We start from the raw sequence: 27874 nt of genomic DNA on the forward strand, positions 1-27874 counted from the left end.
TTCGTCATAACAGAACGAGAGCAAGGGTGCGACGAAGAGAGCGCCGTACACACGTGGCACAGCGACGTCATTTGGTTTCCGCAGACGACCTTCATCGGGAATCCCGATGCCCGTAGGGGCGTCCTACGGCAACGATGGTACAGGAACGACGATGCATCAGCGTTCAAAGTCAGCGGGTCCGGAGCAAGAGCGTAGAAGGGACGAGGACAGTTGTCACCAGCGGTTCCACAGTTCGTCGTCGGGTCGCTCGACGCCGAGGCTCGCACCGCCCAAGAAAGAAGCTGCATCGACGGTGAACGGACTGCGCACCAATCGCTTTGGTTTTCGTCAGCCGCAGCCTCGATACACCAACAAAGTTGGTGACATTTCTAGCAGTCACAGCGCCAGTCATTACAACCAAGAAAAAGTGAGTCATCAGCAGCATCAGTTGCTCCAAAATCATCATCAGCAGCAGCAGCAGCAGCCTCAGCAAATATTCCAGCAGCAGCGCGACATCCATCAAGAAAGTTACGGGATCGGTAGACAACTGGGACGCCCGGGGCACGAGCGTCAATCTTACGTGACAGCACCGTCCTCGAAGCTGCGACCATCACCTGTAAACAATCCTCCGACGTACGCTCATCAAACAGCCCCGAATGCCGAGACCGAGCGACGCACTTCCGGGATACCCGAACCCATCAGCAAGTACACCCTCCACACTTCGCACTTGCCGCTGCCTCAATTCGCCGTCAGAATGAACGAGGCTAACCCCAAAGTGGCTAAAACCGTAGCCAATCAGAGCAGAAAAGTGTCAACGACTTCTAAGGGCTCGAACAGCTCGAAGGAGGGCTCAGGCACCGAAGACTCGGGGCTTGGAAGCCAGCAGGGTTATCCAGTCGAGCACGACATCGCCCGGGACGCTGGTGTCGATTATCGCGACTCGGGGACAACGGCGCTCCGCAGAAACCACGGCAGACCGAGAAATCTCCGAATGGTACTCAGCGGTAAGAGCTTCGACGTCCGCGACGTCGAGGACGACAGTACGGTGACGGAAATATCCGTCATACCTTTGCCAAAGTCTTTTGCAACCGGAGCCAACTTGAATACCGGTTTCGTTCGAGATCGCGCCGTTCAATACCAGAGAGTACTGAACAAGGACAACAGATACACCGATTCGACGACTTCCATGTCGACCACTTCGTCCGAGGGCTACGACGAAGGTCTCGGCGAAGAAAAAGTGTACAAAGACCGTTCCCACAACGAGAAATTGGCCTCGATAAAATCGGACTTCAGTCCACCGAGCTCGGACGATCCGGAATACGGACACGGCGAAGCCATGGCCGACGAGTACTCTCTCAGCTCCAGCGACGAATGTCGCGGCAACAACAATTCGCGCCAACATCTCAAAACCATTTCAAACGCTGCGAAAAGTGGCGCCCTACCAAAAAGTACCCTCCGCTCGGTTTTGCTGACCATCGAAGATCCCGCTTTCGCTGCTGCTGCCGCCACCACGACCAGCCTCATCGACGACGAAACTTCACCCGTCGACAGCCTCGTCGATAGTCTTACTGCGAGTATCACACAGTCCGATGGTAAAAATTCGAGGAAAGAATGCGTCATGGAAAGGTCCGGATGCACGTTGGAAGACGACAGCCCTGGGACTCCCACCAATGCATCCAACTCGCTCAGCCTCTCCGAGGGACGGGAATTCTTTGATGATGAAATCGCCGATCAACCTGGACTCACTTTCGATGACACCCTCAGAAACGGTGCCGATACACAATCGGTTGTTACCGCGAGCCATCCTGTCACTGAAAACAGTCATACACTCGTTGAATCTGCTCCGAAAAGCAGTAAGTTCAAAGCCCGTTTTTCACAACTTTTTCCCACTCGTTTCTTTCTCAATTTTACCTTCGATTCGGATCGTAAATTGGCTATTTTGTAAACTCTTTTCAACGCTTCCGCGTTCCAGTTTTTTTATCGTACAAAGGTGCGTCTCGTTTCCATCCCAGGAACTCCTCGTACCTCGACTCGATTCTATCGAATCACTTGTTTTTATTTTCAGGTTTACTGCAGGGACGCAGCGTCGAAAACAGTCCGATTCACGGCCGACGAATCAGCCGTGCCGGAAGCGTCGGTACACTCTCACCCTGCGAATCCATCACTTCGGACGACCTCATGCTCGACTACGAATGCAGCGAGGATCGCTCGTACGATGAATCGAACAGACGGTGAGGACGTTGGCACGTCGAAATTACTGACAATTAAGCTTTTTTTGCTCCAACGCACCGGGAGTTTTTTCGCTTCTGCACTTTTCAATGTTCCCAATATTCGTAACTTTCTTTGCGCTACAAACTTGAATCTGCAAAAAATCAATGACGGCTTTGATGAATGAAAAATCGTAGGAAAGATAAAGATTTGAATAAACTCAAAACTAATTTATTTTGCGTGTTAAAAAGCGAATGAAGATTTACCATTTCACTGGAGAATTTACGAATCAGCTTGTTTACGTCAATCTTTTCCTCAGACTGGACTCGAATACGGCTCTGCACGAGCTCGACGACGCAACTATTAAGGACGTGATGAGAGAATGGAGTACAATAATGGGTACAGCTCAGAATCATTCCAATTCGAATTTGGCCAACAACAACGTCAGCACTGGCAACAATAACAATAATCATACGAACTCTGAATCCGGGTACGTGGATCTTCGATATCTATTTTCATTTTAAATCATTTCAAAACTTTCGATCCATTGCCAGTAAAAATTGACGTGTATCCAAAACTCGAAGACCTGAGAAATCGAACGAACGTCAAAACTATTTTTCCGTACTTTCCGACATTTATTTCCATTTCGATCGTCTCGCAAATCGTTGTTTTCGGTATCGTGGCTGAAAAAAAAAAAACATTTTTAGTGAGAAAATTTGTTTACTGAATAAAACTGTCAGTTTTGTGGGAAACACTCAACTTTTCGGTATCAAGTAACAAATTAATGAAAACGAATGAAACGAACTCGTCTTGAAATGTCAAATCTATGGAACAGGCCATGGATCGAAAATGTCAGAAGCATCCGCGATCATTGTTCGAAGCTTATGTATGTCCTCGGCATTTTCCCTTTTCGTGTGCTTCAAAAAAGTCCTTGATTTGCGAGTTTTTTTGCTTTTTGTCTGCTTGGTAAAGCGTTCGATATTAAAGACGTTCGTCCCATGAACCACAACCGAGCAAAATTGTTGTTCTGCGACTGAAAAAATTTCGCAACAATTGAGCCTTAGTTTACTTCACTATTCGTGAAAAGTTTTTTTGCTAAAAAACGAAAAAGAACAATTTTCTAGGGATAAAAATCTATATTTTTTCGTGCACCAGAAAATATGTTGAGCGATTACAGAGACGAACAAGACCTCGTCAAAGCCATGACACGAAATATTTTTCACGAGTCGAGATCTCAACGTTTTTTTTGACAGTGCCCAAATGCGTTTTCACGGTAAAAAAAAGTTGATAGGAAACCATTTCCGAGGCACATGATATTTGTTGCGTCATGGAATACCGAAAGTAAATGAGTCGAGATGCTCGAGATTTACGCGAGTGTATTCAAGCACGCAGGGATTGTATCGGCTTTTATTGAAAATGTATAACGATCGATAAATGCCGCATTGTTGGCGGCACACGTGAACTCGCGAGCGTTCAAAACTGCACCTGACATAACTCTGTGAATCGAGTTCCGGGGCACGCCTCTTTCTCGTTGTTTAGTACCATTCGACCGTCATGTTTATTTTTCTTCATTTCTCAACCTTTCATTTCGCTCGGTGCCAATGATACGAGATGAATTTACGAAGGGAGCAAGTTTATCGATCGCCGAATGTAAATCAATCCTTCCGGAAAGTCCGGGACAAAGAGAGAAATTGAAATGTGAATTGGAAGACGTGCGAAGAGATGGAGACGCTGCTCGATCGGAATCTTCCCCGTACGACTCGTCTCCCAAAGCTATAAATTCATTCGAGATTGTAATCTCGCTACTTCGATTATTCACGAGCCTTCATCGTGCTCCAACGGAACGCCCACTTGCATTTTTGCCCTCTCGGCTCATGTTTACTCCCATATTTTCCTTTACGATCTTCCGCATCTGATATCCCGATACTATTATCCTTTATGCGCGTGCGGAATCAATGAAAATAGAGAAGAATTGTTTGAGCGTGCACAGTTCTCGTGAGCAGACCTTTCGGCGCCAGAACAGAGTCTCTCCCGCTGTCTTCCGCTTCTAATAATATCCGCACTTTCGTCTTTAAATCCTCGTGTGTTTCACGACACTCTAGAGATGTCCAAATATACCGTCAGATCCCCCGATAAATGCGGGCTTCGTTCCGTATATTTTTTCCTCTCCTCCTCAATTTACTGTTTTCCGTTTATTTTCGTGCAGCGACTTTCGAAGAAATTTTATTCTCTCCTTCCTCGTGGGGATGGTTTATTTTTTAAAAACAAACACCGTCGTGAGAGTCACTTCGATATTCAGTGTCCGAAAGCGAATTAACGAGATTCGGGCCTCAGTGATGAGGCGTCAGATATTTTCGGTGTGCGATTTTTTTGCTGAATGGCTGTGTGCTTGCTACGAAAAAACTGCCCGTTATTACGATGTTTCTTGCTTGTAAATATTTCAGTTTTATTCACTTCGCCGAAATTTCACGAATTTTCACTCATTCACGTATTTGTTTTAAGGTTTTCCTCGCCAAATCTCATTCCGCTACGAACTTGTCCCGCCATAAATGCACTTTTCATAACCTCAAAAAATCCTGAAATAACCTTCCCGATGAGATTCTTGATGTTTTGGCATCTGTAAAATCATCACCAAGATTCCATTGCTTTAATTCGAATTGAATAGTCATTTAATTATACACTTTCGAAAATTCCTTTCAAACTTCTGGAACTAATAAAACACTTCAAAATTGTCATGACATTTTTCGAGATCGTATCAATTTTTCTTTAAAGCAGCACAAAAACGCTTGGTTTTCATCAAAATTAAACTATTTAAGTTTCATTACATAGTTCAAACCTTTCATTAATGAATTATGAACTTTGTAATTACGACGAATGTTCTTTCGGGCACGCTTACTGTAAGCTGTAACAGCAAAAGTAAAGAAGACCGTACCATCGCACGGTAAGGCAAACATCGATGTTAAACGATCGTCGGTAATGTCGGTGATGTTTTCAAAACGATGTTCTTTCGAAGCTTTCTCTCGCTGTTGGAAAAACAGTGAGTCTCGAGTCCTGTAAATCGATATTTTCAATCGTATGTACAAAGAGGAGAGAGCGAGAGAGAAAGTGGGAGACCGTGGGAGGGAGGGAGTGAGGGCAGTGAAATTCAGGGCCACTCGTTGGGTTAGTGAATCGCTTTTGTCCTCCGTCCCCTTTTCCTCCCGACTTGTCCTCCAGAGTTGTAAAGATCCCACCCAGACGAAATTTTCGCAGAAAGGATCGCCTTATTTCCACCTTCGTATCCTTCGTATCGATCCGTTTAGAGGTTTTGTGAGACTCGGGACACGGCACGCCGGCTTCAACGAGATTCGCCGGTTGCCCGGTGCGCGTCGCCATAATCTTTCAATCCTCTTTGTATACCTGCATTTTCGTCAACGAACATTTTTCCGAATCGTCGTTGATTTTCGTCGTAAGAGACGATACGAAGAATATAACTGTTCGCAAAAAACCCTTCAATCATTTTCAGTCGTGTTAAATTATATCGTGATTGAAAAACAAACAACTTATCCAAACTCCAGAACGAGCCCGAGTGATTTATTTTCTTCGAATGACAAAACGATTAATCGAGTTTCAAACGCGAATCAGAGTTATCGTCAAAGCCGGTATCACCGCGTTACGCATTTTGCACTTTTTCACCGGGAGAGATTTTTTTTTATCGCCGATATACAGATATACGTAAATATACTGGTAATCACAAACACGCAGACTCGTGAGCACGTGATCGTTGTCCCGAGACGGCACGAAAAAAGACCGCCCTCGATTATATATTTTACAACAGGCACAAAAACGCCTCTTGCGCCTAGCGTGTTAATGATTCATGCGCTGTCATTCGGCTCGCGTGCGCTTATTTTATTCTGTTTGTAATGTAGAACACGTGTGTGGTTTCTTTGATACGAACAGGAGCGTCCACGCAGCAACGGCGAATTTAAAACAAGACACACGATGAGAGTTTAGCAGTCTCAATGATGAGTTTATTGCCGTGAGTGCTCGCGTCCTTTTGACAGCTTTTGATCTCTCTCCAGAAATGATGCCTCTTAAAGTCTCCCCATATTTTTTTTATATTCTTCGAAACGGGAACAGACTTCTGTTAATTTTATTAAATCGACACTCCCCTGTAATTTTAGTTCGTTACCAACTCCCTTTGAATAATAATTGGACCAAAAACTAATGAGATTAGTGCTTCGAAACACGATCAAACTTTTGATCGACTAATTACGAAACTTTTCGAATTGTCCCAGTGCCTAAACAAAAACGGTTTTCTCGGCCACATTTTTCTTGGAATTTTTTTCGTTCCCCGCAGATCAAGGCTACGGAAGTTTGTGAATACATTATTACTGTCATGTCTATTTTCGTCCAGTTTTATGCGAAGTGGTTAGCATTATTTGTAGATCGTTCGTGTACGTCGTTAAACACGCGATTGCTGAACGATCATTGAATTCAATGATAATTCACACATTATTTTATCAAACTTACCTCAATATTCTTGAAGCTTGAAAAATCATTTCGTAGAAAATGATTCTATGCGTAATCTCACTGTAGGGGTCATAAAAATAAGCACGAAATGGTCGATTTTTCATCACACCTTGCTCAAAGTGATCTATTTTTATTTTATTTGTAAGCCACGAACACACGGAAAAGTAGGGCTTTATTGAATACTCATGGACGAAGACTCAAAGGGGGCCAGAACAATTTTTCCCCCACCGGTAGTTTCACTGGGACACGGTATGGATTTATATTACGTACGGTTCATCGAGAGTTCCCTCGGTGGGCTTTTGTCGAGTCAAAAGTTTCCTACCGTTTTATTATGCGAGAAAGATTGTACATCGTAGAGCATAATATTCTATAGTCGATCTGTTTTATTGTCGTCGAGTGGTTCGATGGTTATTTCGTTTGTTATGTTTAGAAGCCTGGACTTTATTCTTTTGTGTACCTTCTTTTCGCCCCCTCCACCACGAATTTTTGCTCAAGACTGTAGGCTCATCGAGCAGCCACCGGTGGCTCACCAACGCCGCGCGCTCTACCGAGTTTGCCACATTCTCATTCGACGACCGACGATCAGTAGTAGTTTTGCCTCCGTGAAGTCGTGTCGGACGAGGAACGCGTCGTTTCCGACCGCGTGTCGAATCTGTCAGGCCTCGTTTCTAGAACTTTATTTATTTATTATTGTTTTCTTACTTCTTATTTTTTGTTATGACAGTGTCGTGAAAAAGTGCTCCGGTGTATTCGTTCGTCGAATCTGTAGAAAAATGTAATATTCATTTTCAACGTTCGACATTATTTTGTTCGATTATTCGGCTACTCGGAACCCGAATTTAACTTCCGACCATCGGGAGGAACCGTTGTTTCTATTATCTTCGTTACAGTCCACTTCATTTACATAATCGATAGGTCTCATTCGATGTATTCGATAACACACGAGGCATGCCGTTAAAACGAACGTAGCAAATTTTCTTGAATAAACGAATTGACGACGACTTCTTCGCTTTTAAACAGAGTGTTCTAGTTTTTAAAAATGCTTCACTTTCGAGTGTTCCATTACCTTCGAATTTATCATTATTTCCAACAGTGTTTCGCTGTTTTTGGAAACCTCATCCAACAGAAAATCACTTCATCGGTTTGACATGTTTCAGAAGAGGAAGTTTAAAGGGTTTGTTCCCGAATACCTTTTTTGAATTTTTGAATATCAAAACAGTACGGGAATGTACATGAAAACTACGGAAATAAATTTTTCGTTGAAGCTTTACGTGTTCGTTGATGCAAAATCGTAACTTGACATTTCTCAAGTTCTCATTGATTTTTATCGTTAGAAAACGTCAGAAAATCAAGTTTTTATATCTCAATTCGCGAGTCCTTTTCGCGAACCACCTCGTGAATGAAATCGTTGAGAAAACCGCGTGTGAAAAGATTCGTCACAATTGACTCACGTAAATTTAGACCTCACATTGTTTTGAATTCCCGTGGCCTACGCGATGAGCGGCACTGACTTCGAGTGCTGCAAAAATGAAGGTTTAGATCAGTCTTGAGATGAGAGATAGAGAGCCGGAAGACACGATGATTTCTCTCGTTGTAACGAAGCATTCAATTATTTCGATAAAACTATAGTACAACAACGGTGGGAAGCTTACGACAGATTTGTTTCTGTCCGCCTTCACTGGCAGAACCCTCGTCAATTACAATTAACTGATTCAGCTACCCGACGTCCATACGACGCAACACACCGACGCGAAGCGTGGCTTTACCCAACGTAACGTTTTCCTGATAGACGGTTTTAGCTCGCGATCGATTATCGCGATGAAATTCGCGCCCATGCTACGGTCATCGAACTACTAGATACGCCAGTGCCCTTTTTCCAGCTTCGCTATTATTGTGACTAAAACTTTCCTCCATTTTTCATCCTGCTGTTCCTTGCTGCTGCGCTTCAAATCTGCTGTTTCTCTTTTTTTTTTTGGACTCCAAAGTACAAACGTTACAACTTCGTATCTTTGACGCACATCTTCCGAGACGTCGCGCTCGCTTCTGAACGTCGATTTTTAATCATTCGAATTGAAACTTCACTCCGCGAACAGTCACCTTGTAAATAAAAAGGACGAATATCGAATTGCGCGCGATTGAAGCAACGAGTCAAGTAGAACCGGCAGATTTGAGTCGACCTTTTTTATCGTCGCATGCCAAATTGCTAGTCGTAGTTAGTGACGCTTCGGGTAGATGGCGTCCTTAGAAAATTGATCAATAGGCACGTTCGTTAAGCTAAAAAGATAAAAGTCACTCAAAACGGCTCATGTGCGTCTCACCTTTTTTTATTGTAGGATCACAATCGTCAATAAAAATGGTTGACTCACCGAGAGAGATTCGAACTTGAATTTATTGCGCAGATAGAATCGTTGAGTATTCGAGAAAATAAAAAATGGAACAAAATAACCGTTTTTTCGTTGACAGAAAACTTTGAATTTTCACACATCATTCGTCACTGTCGCGCACTCCCTGGCAATAACCATTTTTATTCTTGCTCTTTAAAATTGTGCGTTTCAATGTTTCGACATCGAGGGCTCACGGAGGTTTGTTTCAATCGATGCTTCAGCTCATTGACTTCACAGCGAGCAGTAAAAATGCTTCGTAACTGTCGAAACAAAGAATAAAAGAGTGGAATGAGAAAAAATGTGAAGAGAGGAATTTTCATTTGAAAGAACATGATAAATTATGAAATTCAAAGAATTTTGCTGAACGGGGAGTTGGGAGAGGGATAAAGACATGAAACGTATTATTGAGAGTTAGTGTTTTGTGTTCTAGCGAGCTTATAAAGCGAGTGAAGCAATTGCAAAGCGACGAGGAGGCTACGGGTGGGGACTACTACCAGCTGACTTATCCTAACTAGCAACCAATCACTGGGTCCTCCTTTGCCAACTAACCCGACTGCTATTAACACCTGGCTGCTTCGTTAGAACGCACTTACACAATAAATAACGAGAGGAAGTGAGAAAATAAAAGGAGAGAAAGATTTTAAGAGCTTGGATAAAGGAGGGGACGAAAAAATGAAGAAGGCGTCCAATGGACGAGATATCGGTCTTGCACCATTTTAAAACGAACACTAACCGCAATACAAACAGAGAGAGAAAGGCAGAAGCGAGGGAACCTCTCGGATGAATCTTAGACTGACATCGTTGTTTTGATAAACTCACTTGAATAGACCCACCTCACTGTTCTGTCAACGTACAAAAAATCTTTATCGCCGGCATTCCGTCTCATGGTGCACTAACCAAAATTAACTATCGATGTCTCGCTCGCGAGTTCGACGACTACGAGAATCATTTATTTTTACAATTTCATACCCAAAACAAAATAGAACGTCGTTCGAAAAGTTAGCGAACCGAGGACTCGTGTAGACGCGTTCGTAGTAAACGCTGTATTTTCAGTAGCTACCTGTAAAAGTTGCACGTTCAGAGCGATTTGGCTCTCGATTCGATTATGACATTTCGAGAGAACGTTTGTACGTGATTCATGAGGAATACGATTTTTAATAGACGCAGACTCCGCGAGGTTTTCCGCACTTTCAATATTTCATCAAATTTTCTTCGTCGCGGTTTACGCGCTATTTTTTCAACCGAGTTTACCTCAATTTTCGAAGAATCCTTTTAACGAAATCTCGAGGTGAAAATGCAGTTTTACACTCTTCAAATTTCACACATTTTTATATGGGAAAAGATTCAAAGCCTCGGATAATTCGAACCGAAATTTCCCATTTAACGAGTGTCATTTTTAACCTTTTTCGTTAAATTTTTCCGTTGAAATCGACCTTTGTTACACGAAATTTGTTCATAATATCGATGAATTTTCCAAGTGGAGTGCCCCACCAAACTAGTGCTTAATATTCCGACCAGACCCGTCCTCAAAAGGCTAAACTTAGCTTAGAAAAATGTCAAAATCGTAGCAAATGAATCTTTGATCGGGGTTCAAGCCACATAATCTACTCACATGACATTTAATGCCATAAAAATGTTGAAATAACGGTTAAGAAAACTCTCGTCAACTGCAGTGCGAAAAAGTCTTACTATTCCTGAAAATTCAAATTCTCGAGTCACAAGATCAAAAAGTAATGAATTCCCCTAAAATTTAACAATTTTCTAGAGATTCCATTCTCCCCCCATCTTCTTCCGACCAATAGAATCATCGAGGGTCCAAAAATCCCAAAAATTTCCTTAAAAACTCGGCCAAAACTTGAGTACCATTCAAAATACTCAAAAAAATGTCCAATCGCTTAGAAATATTGATTAATCTTCCAAATATCAAAACGTAATGCTAAAAACAAGCAAAATGAATGAAAACGATTGATGAAATAGATCCAAAGTCGCGATATATTCGAATATTGATGATTTCACGAATAATTAAGGTATTCCTTTCGCATGAGCGTATTTTTTGGTGGCGCGAATTCGGGCACTCGAAATTTCCACTGATTCCTAACCTCAGAAGTCGCGTTTATACAGGAAAAGCTTCTGCTTCTGCCATATTTTTCCAACTTGTATCGTTAATATCTCTTTCAAGGATCCGGTAACGCTCCATTTTTATCGTCGAATTATTTAGTATATGAATCATTGAATAGAAACGTGGCGACGATGGAATCCGACGAATTTCACGATTTTTCAAGTTTCAATTCTTCATTAAATATTCGATAACCTCAGCTGAAATTTCGCCAATCTATTCGCACGGACTTTGACTTCACTGTTATTTAAAATCAGTTGTTTGTAGAATATTCGGGTTCGTCAAAGGAGTACCTTAAAGTTCGTGAGCCGCTGCGATGGCACGGCAGTAGATCGGCGGTCGATCTTCGCTTTTATCGCAAAGACGACCTTAGAAGAGTGCAGCCTCGCTGATAAGTTGGGCACAGCTAAAGAAACATGCGGAGAGTCATCGAGGGGCGAAAATCGGAGTTTCCGAGTAAAAAACCCGTGAATGGTGCGAGAACTAAAGATTTGTTCGAACGCGTATTCCCCAAAGAATAAATGGCTTTCGCACAAACTTTTCTTCCTATTAGATAATAAAAATATAAAATAAGCGATATAAATGATGAATTTATCTGGCTAAGAGAACAGAATAAGGAGACTCGCTCGCCTCGTTAGTGGCCAAGGGAACTGATATCAGTTTCTTCGTAATGGTTCAACGGATTGCTTCCTCCGATTGTCTTCGATTTATCAGTAGTCTTAAATGATAGATTAGATTTGTAGAGACTCGGGTGTTTCGAGATTTAGGACGTAGTCGCGACTCTCAACCGAGTATTTTACACTTGAAAATACAAAAAATGATATTTACAATATTTATATTGGTATCCGCATAGGCACGTAAGTTCGTAATTGATCGATGCGGTGCCGTTCGAAGGCTCGTTCGACTCTTCAATTGCGTAATTAAAGTTACGAAATAAAGTTCTCGTGACTGGCGATAGCGAATAATCGAACAAAGGTGTCGCGTGTTCTATATTTTCATGCGGCTCGATTATAGTCTTAAGAGTTGTTTATTGTGCAGTCGGCAACGCGAAGAGCGAATATATATTGTTGTGCGTCGCGAGGAAAGCTTTCGAAAGCGTGTGTTCGAAGAGTAGTGGATGCAGCATTGCCGAAGAGCGCGCGAGTTCGAGGCGTTAGACAGACGGACAAGCCGCGCGGAAAAAAGCGTCCTCGGACACCCGGGACGTTCGCGTAAACAAATTAAAAACGAAAACAAGTTTAATTGCGAGGAAAACTCGTGTCACCTCGAGTTCGAGGACTCGCGAGAACGATTCGTTCCGAGCGGAGTCGAAGGCGGCCTAAGATTGCGAAATCGTGAACGCTCGAACGGCTCACGACGGAAGTTCTCGTGAAAAAGCTTCGGAAAAGAGGAAAATCGAAGGCCGGACGTACCGAGGCTGGAATTCACGTCGCTGGGATCGCTCGATCCTCAACGAAAAGGAATTTCGCTGTGCAGGAATTATTCGGTGAAAAAAAAAGTGAAAGGAACCAAGCACCATTGATAGAAATTTTCTGCTCGATTACGATTCGGGATTTCGCGTATGCGCGCATCTGACAGCGAGAAAGAAAGGAGCGAAAGTGCGACGAGAAATCAGACAAAACGATCGAAACATGAAGGAACCAGCTGTGCCGAATTCCGGCACGACGACCGTCCCCAACTCGGCTCCGGTCAACGGGTAAATAAACATTAAAAAAGTCTAATCTGCATCTTAAAAATCCTCCTCGTACATACTTTATATATATATTAAACCTGTATACGTTATCTATAAATATACCATATGTAATTTGCATATGTAAAACACTAAAAATCATTCATGTGTATAAAAAAGTACCAGCATCCAAGTCTGCATCGTAACACTTTGTTGAAAATAAAACAAATGGAATGTCGAGAACGAGAAAGATTCGTCGGGACTCGTTGAAGAAAAATAGACGCAAAAACGGTCGTACGAACGACCCAAAGTTGCGCGTATGAGTTCCCCTTTGTATTTTCACCTCGTTTCTTTGCTCCCCGAGAGCAAGAAAAAACAGCCTCTCGCACGAGATCGTAGTTAGGCGGAGAGCAAAAGGTCTGATAAAAGTGGGGGAAAACATTCGTTTGGTGAGCAGTGTCCGAAGCCTCTGACGTTTGATGAAGGAAATAATATTTGTTTCTTCCACTCGGCCAAAGGACTGTGGATTATTGTATTTTCTCGTTGGAGCGATTCTCCCTCTGCCACGTCCAGCACGTGGGTCTTCCATGGCGACGGAGAAACGAAGAAATTCGTTCGAAATCTCAGTCAAAAAATAGCAATGAAAATACACGAATAATGAAACTCGATGCAGCTTTTTTGACGGGCGAGATACAAATCTCTTTTTGGCGGAGTCTTCGATGTCAAAATTCGTTCGACCATCTCGTCCGGTCGCTTCGGACACTGCTTTCGTTTTTCGCATGCGCACGACACCACGTTTTCTCTTATCTCTCACTTCCAGCATTACACTCGTCGCACGTGAATAACGCTCGCATGGCCTCGTCGCAAACTCCGATATTTTCGCCGACTATCTATGCACGCGCGACTATAAAGTCCCTCCCTCTGCACGCTTCGTACTCGATACTTCAAAATTGTAAAAATTACCAGCTTGCATGGGACCTTGGGCGAGTCACTTTGTGAATGACGACGATGACTCATCGAGGAAAAAAAACATCCTAGAAATACTCGATTCGAAAATTCTCGACGTCACAATCGACTATTCTGTTTTTGATAATTCGCTTTTTTTCTCTTCATTCGTTCGCTCCACACGAGTTTTGGACTCAAACGCGACGAGACGACGATTCGTGATAGTTTGACAGGCCCATCTCGTCCATTTCTCATTCCCTCGAGTATTTTTCCTGTCGAAATTTATCGGGCAATCAATCGGACGGATTCCTCGACACCGAAGCTCTATTTGGGTAGGTAAACGTCCGAGGGAGTGAGAAAAAGACTCTAAACTCGCGACGTTTCAATCGACGACGATGAGGAAAGAAGAAGAAATGAAGTTTCAGTACAAAAAAAAGGTGCACGCTGTGCTCGGTGCTCAGAGCGTCTCTTCCACCTGCAACCGCCCGGTGTCAAGAAGTGCGTTGTTTTTATGGCGTGTCGGTAAAGATGTAAAGTGTTTTTGAACAAACCGAGGGAAGAGAGCGCGCCGGTACAATCTTCCGCTTGGTCGCTCTGTGACATTTAACTCATCCTACGAAAGGCAATGTCCTGAGCAATGCGACTCGAATAGGGAACGTTCGTGTGGAGTAGGAAACAGCAGGGCGAGAAAAAGAGAGAAGAAAAAGTGTCGGCTCACTCGCAGGCTTCGTCGTTAATCGCGTCCGGCCTTTCTCGTCTCCTGGTTGCTTCGTAATTCCGTTTATTCTTAAAGTGTACGGCCGGCTCCTATGTCTGTGTATACACTTGACAGAAGCAACGCCGATTCGCGCTCGCGCGGGGTCAGAGAGCGTGAACATCGCTCCGAGAACGGGCCAGGAATTAGCCTGGCTTACCTTTTGCTAGACAACGGTAGACAATCACTTCTGCGAATTGCAAATCCGACGCTCAAAGCCTCCCATTCACCTGTACCATTTTTCCTCGAACATTTTAATACTGTAGCAAATTAAATGGTCCCGAATTTCGAAACTTTCGGTGACGGGAAAAGCGAAATATTTGAAAACATGATTTTTCACGTGGGAAACAGAAAAAAGTTGAGCAATTCCAAGAAAGAAAGTACCTCTTCATAACAGAAAAATACAAATGTTGCGAGCCTGGGAACGAGAACATTCAGACGAGAAAACGACGAAAATATCGGCACCGGTGACGTCTGAAATTTAAAAACCAAACGATTTCTTCGAGTTCAAAATTAAGCTGAACCGTTGATTTTCAGAATATTGTTTTTTAAGGTAGTTCATGCACGAAACAATTTTCTTAAAGCACGTCTTGAAATTTACACAGTTTATTAAATGAGCAGTCGACTGACACGCGTGTCAAATTTCAAGTCCTCTCATTCGTTATTGAGATAAACGTGTTGAAATATTAAGAAAATTACACAGGGTTATAGGAACCATCCATAAAAAATCGTTTTTTTTTCCACATAACGAATGAACGCTTATTACAAAGTTTATCAAAAAGTACACGATAACAATGAAGTATGTAATGAAGGTCTGAGAAAAAATTCGAAACCAGTAATAATTATTATTTTTGTTTCTTCTTGGCTTTGCTCATTCCTGTCATAGACTTTTGTCTTTTTATTAATACTTCTTTCTTGATCTATTTCCCTTTGTGTTGTCCTATTGGGCTCTCTAAAGCGATGTTTAATATAAAAAACTATAGTATTTTCGCCAGGGACGAATGGAATTTTGGGTTCAGTCAGTGATGGATCCCCGTTTAATTAATGGCTCGTAATTTCATTCGCCAAAAGATAAATCTTCTGATTATATATTTAATTAGGAAGTAAAAATCGTACCTTAAAATAAAGTGACGACGGGGATTGGAACCCGAGTGCAGAAAATTTGAGAAAAAATGTCACTATGACGTAACCTTTAAAAGATGAAAATTGATTTTGTCAACGAAGAAAAAACCATCACTGTAGAACTCGGATTGCCAGCACGCGATCTTTTGCTGTCAGCTGTATGACGAATTCGACGATAAAATAATCCGAGAATAGAGTATGTAAACCCGAACGCCATGGTTTACTCGTTAATCAGAGCGTTACTAGTTGGCCAATCGGCAACTTTTGTTTCACTACGGCCTCCGGCTTACGCCACTATTCTGAAATACTAGCATTACCGATATTCCCATACCACGTACCGAGACGAATACTGCATTATGAAGTAAAATTAGATATTCGTCCCGATAGTGCAGGTGAAAATTTCAAAATTCCATCGTAATAGCGAGCCCCGTGACGATTCTCACTCGGAGTGTGTAACCTTTTGTGAATATTTCGTGGATTCTTTTATCCTCTGGAGTGTGAAATGAGGTCGAAACTTCGGAGAATCAAAATATTACCAAAAAAATATGAAAAAACATACTTCTTGATTTTCCGTAACCTTTCGGCTGCGCAGAACACAATCATTTTCATTCGAATTATAGTCTTTGAATGTAAAAAAAGTTGAACGATTTGTCTTATACCAAACCTGCGATAAATCACGACAAATCATTCTTTCGCAGTGTGTACGATAACCGGAAATCTTCACGACGCTGAAGTTTGCAACGTTGCAGTCCAACGAAAAAAACATTTGTAATTCACCAATTATTTATTTCACCAAGAGTCGTGGTGCAGCTTGAAAAACTACGAGAACGAAATTGGAAAATTACTGGAATTGGAGACTTTTTTCAGATCGTTTCGTTAGACTCGAACGTTGCAAACTTCAGCGTCATAAATTTGCAACTGTTTTCTTTCATTTTCATCGTCTTTTTGTGCGCTCATGTTGACACGACGGTGACAAGGACACTGCGGTCCGTCGCGTGATGCACGGCGTTACGTTATACGACGAAGAAAGATGATACCGCAGTACTCTTTCGTTACAACATACTCGCGCGGTTATAATATCGCGAGAAACTTCATACGTGGCCATCGCGAGAGGATATTCCTTGCTATCTATTCACGCAGCTCGCCAAAAACGTTTTTCCGTCGCAGCGATTTTATTCGCTTCATAGCCAAGAGTGGCAAACTCGTTTCGCCGTTTCTCGAAGATTTTTTATCGTCACTTTGGCTTCGAGGAGGCGAGTCTTTCCTGCTACGTTTCCTTATAACTACGTCGCGGATATGCGGGCACGTTCCTTTTCATATTGGAACATGTGACTCTTGAGCTTTCGTCCAGAGTACACGTGGCTGGCGGAAAATATTGCGGAGGATGTTCGGCTGAGTTGACTCACGACGCGGCCGAGCAGGCAATCCAAGTTTTTTGTCTTCACTTCCATTCGTTTTTTCTCCTACGTTAAAAACTCCTTTTGGAGCCCACGGAGATGAGTCTCGTCGTACATTTCATTTTAAAAAATAAACGGAAACGTTGCCATCTCGACAGAATTAATACGACACGAAACTATTAAAATTCAAGCTTCTCGGCTCATCGGGAATTCGAAAATTCCATGTCGCTCGAGCGTGCAAGTTCACATCCGTGGCTCTCGTTGCCAATTCCGATTTCCCATTATGCAGATATCGCCGCCTGGGAATCTTGCCGTTTTATTCGTTGGATCACCGAACGCGACTCACAAACTCGCGCGGACTGTCGTGCACTGCTGCTATCCGCATCGCTGGTTGCGTGCAGGAGTAATTAATCATGAATCCAGCAACGAAGGTCGTTAGTCCAAGAGCAGATTTGTAGAAGCACACCGGAAGATACAGACACGCAGAGACTTCGGTGCTCGTCTCCTCCGTATATACGCGCGGGGAGAGCATTCCGCGTGGATTTGGACACGCAATTTAAATGAGTTAGGCTCGTCATTAATTTTTCAGACACTGATGATTTGAAGTCTCTCCGTTTCCCATTAATACGATGCTGTTAGATGGAGGCAGGATGTGCGCATGTTCCAAAAATGCGAAATTGGTTTTTCAGCTGCGCATTAAGGTGGTAACGAGCTGCTGACTGAAGCTCGGGGCTTCATTTTCCAATTATTCATTCGTCCGAGCAGGATTGTAGCTGCGAAATCAAAATTTCATGGACTATCGATTTTCGAATCAACAACTTGAGAGGATTCTCTCACATAGAAATAGCGAAATTTGGAGCCCCGAAGAAACGGTTCGATCGTTCGATGGGTTAAGACAGATCATGCCCGAAGGATCGTTTTATGGGTGTATAAATTGAGTCGATTTTTAATTCCTAATTAAAGATATAACAAACTTTGAATTCATGTCAGAGTTATTTATTCAAAATTGTAAATACATTTTTTCAACTTATTTTTTGGCGAATGAAATTACGAGCTATTAATTAATCAGGCACCCATCACTGACTGAACCCAAAATTTCTTCTTTTTTATGTAAAAAATCGCTTTAGAGAGCGCAATAGGAAAACACAAGAGGAAATGGATCAAGAAAAAAGTGTTAATAGAAATGACACTGAAGTTTGCAACGTTCGAGTCCAACGAAATAATCTGAAAAGACTCTCCAACGATAGGGGGTGTTCCGGAACGAAAAATTCGTTCCTGAACACCCCCATCTCGAGGGTTGAAATTTTCGAAAACTTCGTATAATCTTTCCTATCGGCATTCATATCTTTTTTATATCATAAATCACTACGTGAGGTCAAAAAAATATGTGCCAAATTTAGTCGAAATATTCGTTCTGGAATACCCCCGTCATAAGGGTACAATTGTCTTATTTTTTTTATTCACGATTTGCTTTTCGAGGCAGAAACAAAGAGACTTGCTACGATTGATTGGAAATTTCGCTTCAGAACATTGTGTTCCGTGGGTGTTTTTTAACCCATTAACTTTCAACGCGATTACTTTTTGTGTTATAGCCATTGAAAAAATTTTGTTTTCCAGTATATCGACGTTGAATTTTATGCTTTTACAGAATATTAGCTCGAAATTCCGATTAAACATTAAGAAAAAAAAATATTGCCGATTGAAACGTGGAAAACGTGGTCATTACACTTTTGTCTCATTCGACTCAGAATTGCGTGAAACATGTTTCGAACTCAACGTGAGAGGTCATTTTTTCGATTTTCGAAAAATTTCGAAATTTTCAAATCTCGAAATTTTTTTATAGTCGAAATTTATAGCCTTCGAAATTTTTTTTTTTCTGGTCATTACAACTTTGTCTCATTTGACTCAGAATCGCGTGAAACATGTTTCGAACCCATCGTGGGAGGTCATTTTTTGATTTTTGAAATTTTCAAAATTTTCGAACCTTGGAATTTTTTCATAAGTCTATTGCCTTCGAAAATTTTTTTTTTTCGGTCATAACAACTTTGTCTCATTCGAGTCAGAATCGCGTGAAACATGTTTCGAACCCAACGTGGGAGGTCATTTTATCGATTTTCGAAAAATTTCGAAATTTTCAAATCTCGGAATTTTTTTATAGTCTATTGCCTTCGAAATTTTTTTTTTTCGGTCATTATAACTTTGTCTCATTCGATTCAGAATCCCGTGAAACATGTTCCCAACCCATCGTGGGAGGTCATTTTTTGGATTTTTGAAATTTTCTAAAATTTTCAAAATTTTCGAACCTTGGAATTTTTTCATAAGTCTATTGCCTTCGAAAATTTTTTTTTTTCGGTCATAACAACTTTGTCTCATTCGAGTCAGAATCGCGTGAAACATGTTTCGAACCCAACGTGGGAGTTCATTTTATCGATTTTCGAAAAATTTCGAAATTTTCAAATCTCGGAATTATTTTATAGTCTATTGCCTTCGAAATTTTTTTTTTTCGGTCATTATAACTTTGTCTCATTCGATTCAGAATCCCGTGAAACATGTTCCCAACCCATCGTGGGAGGTCATTTTTTGGATTTTTGAAATTTTCTAAAATTTTCAAAATTTTCGAACCTTGGAATTTTTTCATAAGTCTATTGCCTTCGAAAATTTTTTTTTTTTCGGTCATAACAACTTTGTCTCATTCGAGTCAGAATCGCGTGAAACATGTTTCGAACCCAACGTGGGAGTTCATTTTATCGATTTTCGAAAAATTTCGAAATTTTCAAATCTCGGAATTTTTTTATAGTCTATTGCCTTCGAAATTTTTTTTTTCGGTCATTATAACTTTGTCTCATTCGATTTAGAATCGCGTGAAACATGTTCCCAACCCATCGTGGGAGGTCATTATTTGATTTTTGAAATTTTCTAAAATTTTCTAAATTTTCGAACCTTGGAATTTTTTCAGAAGTCTATTGCCTTCGAAAATTTTTTTTTTTTACGGTCATAACAACTTTGTCTCATTCGAGTCAGAATCGCGTGAAACATGTTTCGAACCCAACGTGGGAGGTCATTTTATCGATTTTCAAAAAATTTCGAAATTTTCAAATCTCGGAATTTTTTTATAGTCTATTGCCTTCGAAATTTTTTTTTTTTCGGTCATAACAACTTTGTCTCATTCGAGTCATAATCGCGTGAAACATGTTTCGAACCCAACGTGGGAGTTCATTTTATCGATTTTCGAAAAATTTCGAAATTTTCAAATCTCGGAATTTTTTTATAGTCTATTGCCTTCGAAATTTTTTTTTTCGGTCATAACAACTTTGTCTCATTCGATTTAGAATCGCGTGAAACATGTTCCCAACCCATCGTGGGAGGTCATTATTTGATTTTTGAAATTTTCTAAAATTTTCAAAATTTTCGAACCTTGGAATTTTTTCATAAGTCTATTGCCTTCGAAAATTTTTTTTTTTTCGGTCATAACAACTTTGTCTCATTTGACTCAGAATCGCGTGAAACATGTTTCGAACCCAACGTGGGAGGTCATTTTATCGATTTTCAAAAAATTTCGAAATTTTCAAATCTCGGAATTTTTTTATAGTCTATTGCCTTCGAAATTTTTTTTTTCCGGTCATTACAACTTTGTCTCATTTGACTCAGAATCGCGTGAAACATGTTTCGAACCCATGGTGGGAGGTCATTTTTTCGTGTACTGGCTGGCGCAATGAACCACAGTAGAGGAGGTGCATGTTATTTGAGGACCTTTGGTAGGAGCGCTTGAGCGTACTCGCACTGCCACCCGAGGGGATTAAACAAGTACTGGCTGTATCGGCAAGGTTTTCTGCAGTTTCCCTTCGCCCTCGGCAAATGCGATACAGTGGGAAGTAAGTCGTATACGAGTGGAAAAAATTAATAAAATATCTTTTCTGCCCTCCGGGCCGAAGTTGCCGCATTCCGCCTACGTCGGACAGAAAAATCGTATACACACCTCGGGCAGGAAAAAGTAAAGCCTCAGACCACATGTTTGTCAGCCTCGGCTAGGTGTGTAATATACTATTATTACCGGTAAGACAATCGTCTCGAATTTTTTCCCAGACCTTCATTACATACTTCATTGTTATCGTGTACGTTTTTCATAAACTTCGTAAAAAGCGTTCATTCGTTATGTGGAAAAAAAAACGATTTTTTATGGATAGTCCCCATAACCCAGTGTATTTTTCTTCATATATTTAAACACGTTTATCTCAATAACCGATAAGACGAACCCCTTAAAATTTGACATGCGTGTCAATCGTTTCGTGCATGAGCTATCTTGCAATATCAAGAGAGAATGATGCGAACACCGGCCGTCCGATCGTGACGGTGTCATAAAGAGTGAATGCCCTAAAAAAGCTCGGAGCTCGCCGTGACACACGAAGATTCTAGCCTCAGCCTCCCCGAAAAATAAAAAGATAAAAAAGGGCTGACACCTCTCGTCGCGTCGAGGAGTTCGTTGTGCCCGTTTTACTATTTCCTTCCGATACGTTTTATTCTTCTACGACTGAAAAATTTTGGCACCTACTGGGTGCCCGGAGACTGCGAATTGCCATGATCGCATGAAAGGTTTTAGCGGAGAAAAGCGTTGAGAGAAATGGATATGCAGAGAAACTCGAAGCCGTAACTGACTTCCGGATTTTTCTGCTTCCTTTTTTATTGGCAGACTCGAGTCTTTTGCTCGGCGGATTCTCTCGTCCTCCGCATTCGCGCGATTCACCAAACGAAAATCCTCCCGTGAGACGCCACGAGAGAATGTTTATTGCGGCGCGACTAAATTCCCCTTTGGATTTATTTCCTCTTGGCCTTTACATCTGTCTCACTATCTCGAGGGCAAATAACTGACGGAGGCATTCGTACCATTCATTTTAACCATCCATACACACAACACTCCATTCCAGGCCGAGGAATCCTTTCGAACATTGACTGTTTGAAGATTTTTTTTCCCCCTTCGAATTACAACGCTCAATACACTGCCCGAAAAACCAAAATTCGGGAAACCTTTTCCCTGCTTCACTTTCAAAAGCCTCCCCATCGAGCTAGAAACTGCAAACGCCAAACACTTTTTTATCGCATAAAGCTTAAAACTATGATACAAAAGTTGGAAAAACCTACCATAAGAAACTCTTTTATCTGCATTTCCTTAACCATGACATCATCCATGTTTACTGACTAAACTTTGATTACGAAGTCTCACAGAACATTTGTATTCATAAGCACTTCAGAGTTCGCCTTTCTCGAATCACATCGATGGCGCTTTCGCGACTTTTGATCCAGACAAAACATGTTTTTTTATGTGGATTTAAAATTAAAATATACAGAGATTAAAATATTTTGGCCGTTTTTTGTTAACTTTTTCACGTTTTGTGCGGTAGATGATAGTTTAAAATCCCCTGATAACGATTAGCACACTTCCGGGGCAAAATTTCGGATTATTTCATCTACAATTTTGAGTTTTTAAAACGGTACCCTATGGAAGAACTCATAATAATATTAATTGTGGAAAAATTCGTGTTCGAGGTTGGAAAAGTTTATATCGCGAAGGGAATTTATCACCGATTCCTTTTCTTTAAAAAACATTATCTTACGGCAAGAAAAAAAACATGAAAAAACTTAAGTTTTTAACGTCTCGAAAGCGGGTGTTGGAACTTCGGGCAAATTCGGGAATCGCGGGAATTTCATCATCGTCTAGTGGCTTCGCATTTTTTTTTTTTAATGAATTGACCATTCCTTTTTCTCGGCACCATTAAATGTTGCCTAGGTTATGTGTATTTCAAGTGTCACCGGTACCGACTCAATCATTAACTAGTCAAGTCGAAGTATAAATTTAATCTTTTATGATGTTTTTAAAGAATTTTATTACATTCTTACGATAAAAATATTCTCAATGCAAGTGTTTATTAATTTTATTAATAATTTCAACTTGAAATTAATCAACATAAAGTAGTTGCAGACTTGACTAGTCATAGAGCGGCCGAACTACTTTGAATTCATATTTGTAGTTGAAAAAACGAAAATTCGCTTTCATATTTTCGTTCGCGACGAGCAATACTCGCGAAGAAAGTGTTCGAAAGTTTGTTGGCGAGAAACGAGCGTGTATCGAGCACCAGTTATAAAAATAATATTTAAGGATACAGGCCAGGACTTTCTTAACAGAAACTTGGACAAATTATATCACACATTTGTAGTCGAGCGCGCCCCGTTTACGGGCTATAATCGAACCTGCTGCTTTCATGTACTTACTTCTTTCAAATTATGCCGGCATAAAATCTAAAGTGGGAATCATCAAGTCAGATAAATCGCGCCTGTTTTTTCAAGCATGAAAATTGTTTCTAGGATTCCAACAAACTTTATCGATAATTTCATGGTTTGAATCAACCAAACTATTGCGCTCTCGGATAAATCGACAGACAATGAACTGGCTAATAAAATCTTTCAAGACACTTTTTTCAGTGGGCAATAAAAATGGCATTTTTAAAAGTGAATGAAACTGCAAAAAAAAGTGGGAATGAAGTATCCATAAAAATGATATTCCCGTTAAAATAACGTCGAAATTGGCCCCGTGGGATTTTCGTATCGAGATGATTTGCCGTGGCAGAGTTTTGCCGGAACTTGAAACATCGTGCAGTGCGTTCGCGTCCGTTCTGTTTTATTTTGTTGAACCCTCGGCTCCCTCGACTCCTGATTATTCTTGGCAACGTTCCGAATCCTCCGGAAGAGCGGAGAATCGACCGGTACTCGCTGCGGTGTATATACTTTTGACAAAACGCGCAGACCGTCTCGCCGCTATCCATCCTTTTCTGGCCCTATGCACCGACGAGCAGCCCTCGAATTTCTCCGTGTACTCGCACACATTGCATAATTAGTCGGTCGAAACAATGGAGCGGACAGCGAAGTACTCGAGAGGTTTTTTTCCCATTATTCTCTCGAGTTGAAAACTTGGTTCTTTCGCGTTTGAACCGTTTTTTTTCGATGCTCGAGTGCCTCGCGGATGGTCAGGTCGAAGGGGTTGAAGTTTTCTGAAATGCAGCAAATTTGGGGTACGAAAACGTGAAGTTTGTGTCGGCGCAAAACGCGGTGCTCGATTTCCCGTTTCGTTAATTAATTTCCGCTTTTGTGCCCCGCTCGAGTTGAAGCTCTCAATTTTTTACTCGCTCTCGACTTTCTTCGCTGTCTCATGAAAAATGTCGTTAAGTTACTTTCTTCGAAGAAAAATAACGTCAAATTGTAGTTTGAAGCAATTAATAAACGCCAGGAAAGTCCGAGGCTCGGGCAGCCCGTGTTGGCAAAGATGATCCCACCAGCCTCAATCTCGTTCTCCCCGGTGACTTCACTCAGTCCCATTAAGAGCGCGAGAGTGTCACCGAGATTATTTTCCCTCGCGATCTCCGCTTTCGCTTTCCATCCGCATCTGTCCCATTTTAACTCGCTTTTCCGGCGTCCCTTCGGCCGCGAGCTTTCCCCAACGATATCGAGCGTTCTCCTTCCTCCGGCACTCCGAACCAGCGCTTGCGCGGATCTTCCCCAAGTCCGTGTTTCTCTCCAGCTCCCTCTTCGGCTCTCTTTCTCTCCCTCCCGCACACACGCTCTTCAGCTTTTCTACTTTCGTGTATCTCCGACCTGCGCGTCCCGCTGCACCGCAGTGCATTTCGTGCAGGCGTTTACGCCGCAGTTTGGACGATGTGCCGACATTCGTCGTCAACAGACAACTTTTAAGCCCCTCACGAGTGCGAAGCCCTGTCGAATTCCAAGCCAACATCCACGTGGTGTGACGTACCTCTTTGGACTGTGTCTCTGGCAGGAGCCAATATTCCGTTGATCCAAAGATTCCGGGGCTTTCGCTTCGAGCTGAAAACCCAACAATGCCAGTAGAACGTTGAAACCAGGATCATGAAAACCGAAAAAGTCGTAAAAACATGACGGCCATTAATATCTAAACGTTTCGAAAAATCTCGAGCTCCGCGATCCCGCGGAAATCAAAAGTGCAAAACCTCACGATGGAATCGACTCTTCGCGTTTTTCGTTCCGTCCAGCACGTTTCAAGGTCTCGACCTTGACCCAGGAAGTAGCTTGCCTCCCGAAAGCTCGCTTCCGAGTCGATGGCTTTGCTTCGCATTTCGCAAGTAATTGGATCGACTTTGGATCCGCGAGGTGGGAAGCCTGCACGGGAAAGGAAGAAGCGATGCGAGGTGGATCGTTCCCTGGAGCGGGCACGAGAGAACCGAGGGAAAGAACAAGTCCCAGCCGCGTAGTTGCGGTTACGGCGATTCGCGCGGCCTCAAATGTCAGAAGTTCGCCTGGGAACTTGCCATCCTGTTGTCTCATTTGACTCACGAAAACAATTGCGATAATGCGAAGGAGCTTTTCTTTCCGGACGAGAAATCTAGAACGGTGTTAAAGAAAGGGAACAGTCGCGAGTGTTTTGACGTCTACCACTCGAGGAGATCGATAAACGCACACGAGGCCAAAGTTTTCTGTGTCGAAAGAACTATTCTACGGACTATCAGTCCAACACGCACGAATTCCACTCGTGACTTGAGCTCCCCCCTCATACATTGTAATTATCGTTTGTTGTTCGACGCCACGAAAGCATGGCATCGAGCTCGGAAATCGGCAAAGGCGCGAGAAAACGAACAACCGGATTATCCGGAGCTCGAAGCAACGAACAAGAAATAACGAACGAAGGAACTTTGCCTGATGATAATAACGCTCCGATACCAAATAGCAACACGGAGGATGCCAAAGACTCCGGTTTATCGTCGGAAAGCTCGACACCGACCAACGGTTCGCCTCCGCCTAGGCAACCCAGAATTACTGGGACCTCGGGCGCTTTGGCCACTTCTGTAATCCCACCTCGGGGCAAACAACTCGATGCAACGAGGTATTGAACGGTGACCTTGACAAAAGTGTACTTTTCCATTTTTTCTTGAGGTTCCTCTCTACAACCTGAGTTTGTGGTAATTCGATATTGCGAGGGATCCGATTATATGGATTCGAAAAACTTAATATTCGTAATTCGAAATAAATGTTGGCGAAGACTCGAATTTCTAGTCGGGAATTCAATTTTTCTGGGCTCGAGCTTAGGCCTTCGATTAGGCGTTAAGCTTCCCCCTGGGACTTCTGTCGTCATTTGTGTTTACAGTTCGAAGGCGAGGAAGGACTCAAATTTTAAAATGGTCGATAGGCCATTTTGCTGAGTCATCGATGTGCGTTAAATTTTGGTAGAAATAGCATTCGCATTAAAATCCTGCACCGTCCGGTTCTCTGTCATGCTTGCAAATTTACAATCGTACTTTAATCAATAGGATTCGTGACTCAACATTGTAACGCTCCATAAAAAAGGGAATTTAATCGTAATTTGTTTGCTTTTTTGTTTGATGCTCAGGATTGCCAATGCAAGAACTTCGAGACTGTTGCGAAACAGATCTGGCACCGATTCACCGCGCTCGCTCGACAGCGTGCGAACCCGACAAGTTTCCAATCCCTTCAGGCCAGTCTTCACGGGAAATGTAAGTCACGACTGTTCCATTCGAGTTCTTTTTCAAAATCGAATATCAAATGAAGCGTTCAAAGATTATTAAAAAGTAACGAAATCATTAATTGTTGCGTCAATCTGATTGTTGTTCCCATAAAGGTCCAATCACCGAGTCTCGATTCCGGTGACGAGGGCAGCCTCAGGGTTGAACGTTTCACTTATCATCAGGACATTGTTTCCATCAAGACTGATCTGTTGAAACTCATGCGAGTAGTTCAGGAGGTAAGGCACGATAAAGAAAAAATATATTCGACGATAAATGTCTGTTACGTTCTGCTTTGTCTGTGCGCACCGTTTCGTTCGTTTATTGGAGGATGCATTGTTAAAATAAGGAGAAAGAAGAACAAAACGGTTGTATAAGATTCGTCGGATTATTCCGACCTATAAAATGGATCGTATTCGAGGTTCAGTACGCAAACAATGAATCCTCGAATAATTTAACAAATCATTGTGGATTTTAACATTTTTATTTTCGTTTAAATTATCATTTTTGGTCTTAATTTTATTGTTTTGTTTAACGATATTTTTGTTTCTGCATATTTTTTTTGGTCCACCATTTGGTTTTGTCATTTCAAGCCAGGAGAGAACGGTTTGACGAGGGTACGTTTTGTTGATTCAGCTTTCAATGTCTATCGTTAACAAAATGTTGTGTGCTATTCGATTATTAACCGGCGTATTGATTTCCCTTTAAGGCTGAAACTCTCAACCCATTCAGCACGACTATGGTGGTGAGTATTTAAAAATATCTTTCAGAACCTTCCGTTGACGTAATTTCATTGATTTTTCCTTACGCCTCATCTCTCATTGCCCTATTTCAGAATGGCCTCTTTAACAACCTGAACGAAGATGGAACTACGGACACGAGCACCAATCCGATTAACGGGAGTGTCAACGTTGCCGACGAACTGACAGACCTACGGAGACAAGTCGTTTTTCTACAAGGACAACTCGAAGACAAGGACAGAACGATACAGCAACTTCAGGTCAATAATCCAAAACATTGTTTCGCTTCGTCGAGCTCCATTGCAGCTCTCAAACTGATATACAAACTCTCGAGCACTGACGATTAATCAATGCAATGTCGATTACAGATGCAAATATCGAAGCATCAAGATCTCAGTCAGAGCAGCGCATCGTCCATGAACGGTAGTTCTTCCTTCAACAAAGACACGTGCAACGCAACAACGCAAACGGAAAAGGTAGTTTACGATTTTGTGTGCGTGAATTATTTT

General features: G+C 41.9%; 1 protein-coding gene and 1 long non-coding RNA gene across 9 annotated transcripts in view; one reads left to right on the top strand and one right to left on the bottom strand.

Annotated features, from left to right (window-relative positions):
- LOC122409872 (uncharacterized) overlaps nucleotides 1-27874 on the top strand; it is a 63116-nt gene that overhangs the window by 30802 nt on the left and 4440 nt on the right. For 5 of the 6 annotated variants that reach the window (XR_006260781.1, XM_043417757.1, XM_043417752.1 and 2 more), the window contains 9 exons: nucleotides 14-1832; nucleotides 2045-2210; nucleotides 2507-2677; nucleotides 26493-26616; nucleotides 26742-26864; nucleotides 27219-27242; nucleotides 27335-27370; nucleotides 27461-27625; nucleotides 27734-27841. Coding sequence is in view for 5 of the 6 variants with exons in the window: in XM_043417757.1 (XP_043273692.1) it covers nucleotides 14-1832; nucleotides 2045-2210; nucleotides 2507-2677; nucleotides 26493-26616; nucleotides 26742-26864; nucleotides 27219-27242; nucleotides 27335-27370; nucleotides 27461-27625; nucleotides 27734-27841 (2736 nt within the window). In the remaining variant the exon portion in view is untranslated. The remainder of the gene's footprint in view (nucleotides 1-13; nucleotides 1833-2044; nucleotides 2211-2506; nucleotides 2678-26492; nucleotides 26617-26741; nucleotides 26865-27218; nucleotides 27243-27334; nucleotides 27371-27460; nucleotides 27626-27733; nucleotides 27842-27874) is intronic. The other variant, XM_043417755.1, reaches the window with a different exon arrangement.
- On the bottom strand, nucleotides 1652-17402 carry LOC122409877 (uncharacterized). 3 transcript variants are annotated; one of them, XR_006260784.1, is made up of 8 exons: nucleotides 15684-17402; nucleotides 9066-9343; nucleotides 7157-8973; nucleotides 2993-3220; nucleotides 2667-2870; nucleotides 2454-2547; nucleotides 1891-2341; nucleotides 1652-1790 (listed from the first exon to the last, which is right to left on the bottom strand). It is a non-coding gene; the product is annotated as an uncharacterized lncRNA (long non-coding RNA). The 3 variants fall into 3 exon arrangements; XR_006260782.1 differs by lacking the exon at nucleotides 15684-17402 and having other exon boundaries at nucleotides 9066-9512; XR_006260783.1 differs by lacking the exons at nucleotides 7157-8973; nucleotides 9066-9343; nucleotides 15684-17402 and adding an exon at nucleotides 3673-5138.

Source organism: Venturia canescens, chromosome 4 (genome assembly GCF_019457755.1).
Source record: "Venturia canescens isolate UGA chromosome 4, ASM1945775v1, whole genome shotgun sequence".
Lineage (NCBI taxonomy): Eukaryota > Metazoa > Arthropoda > Insecta > Hymenoptera > Ichneumonidae > Venturia > Venturia canescens.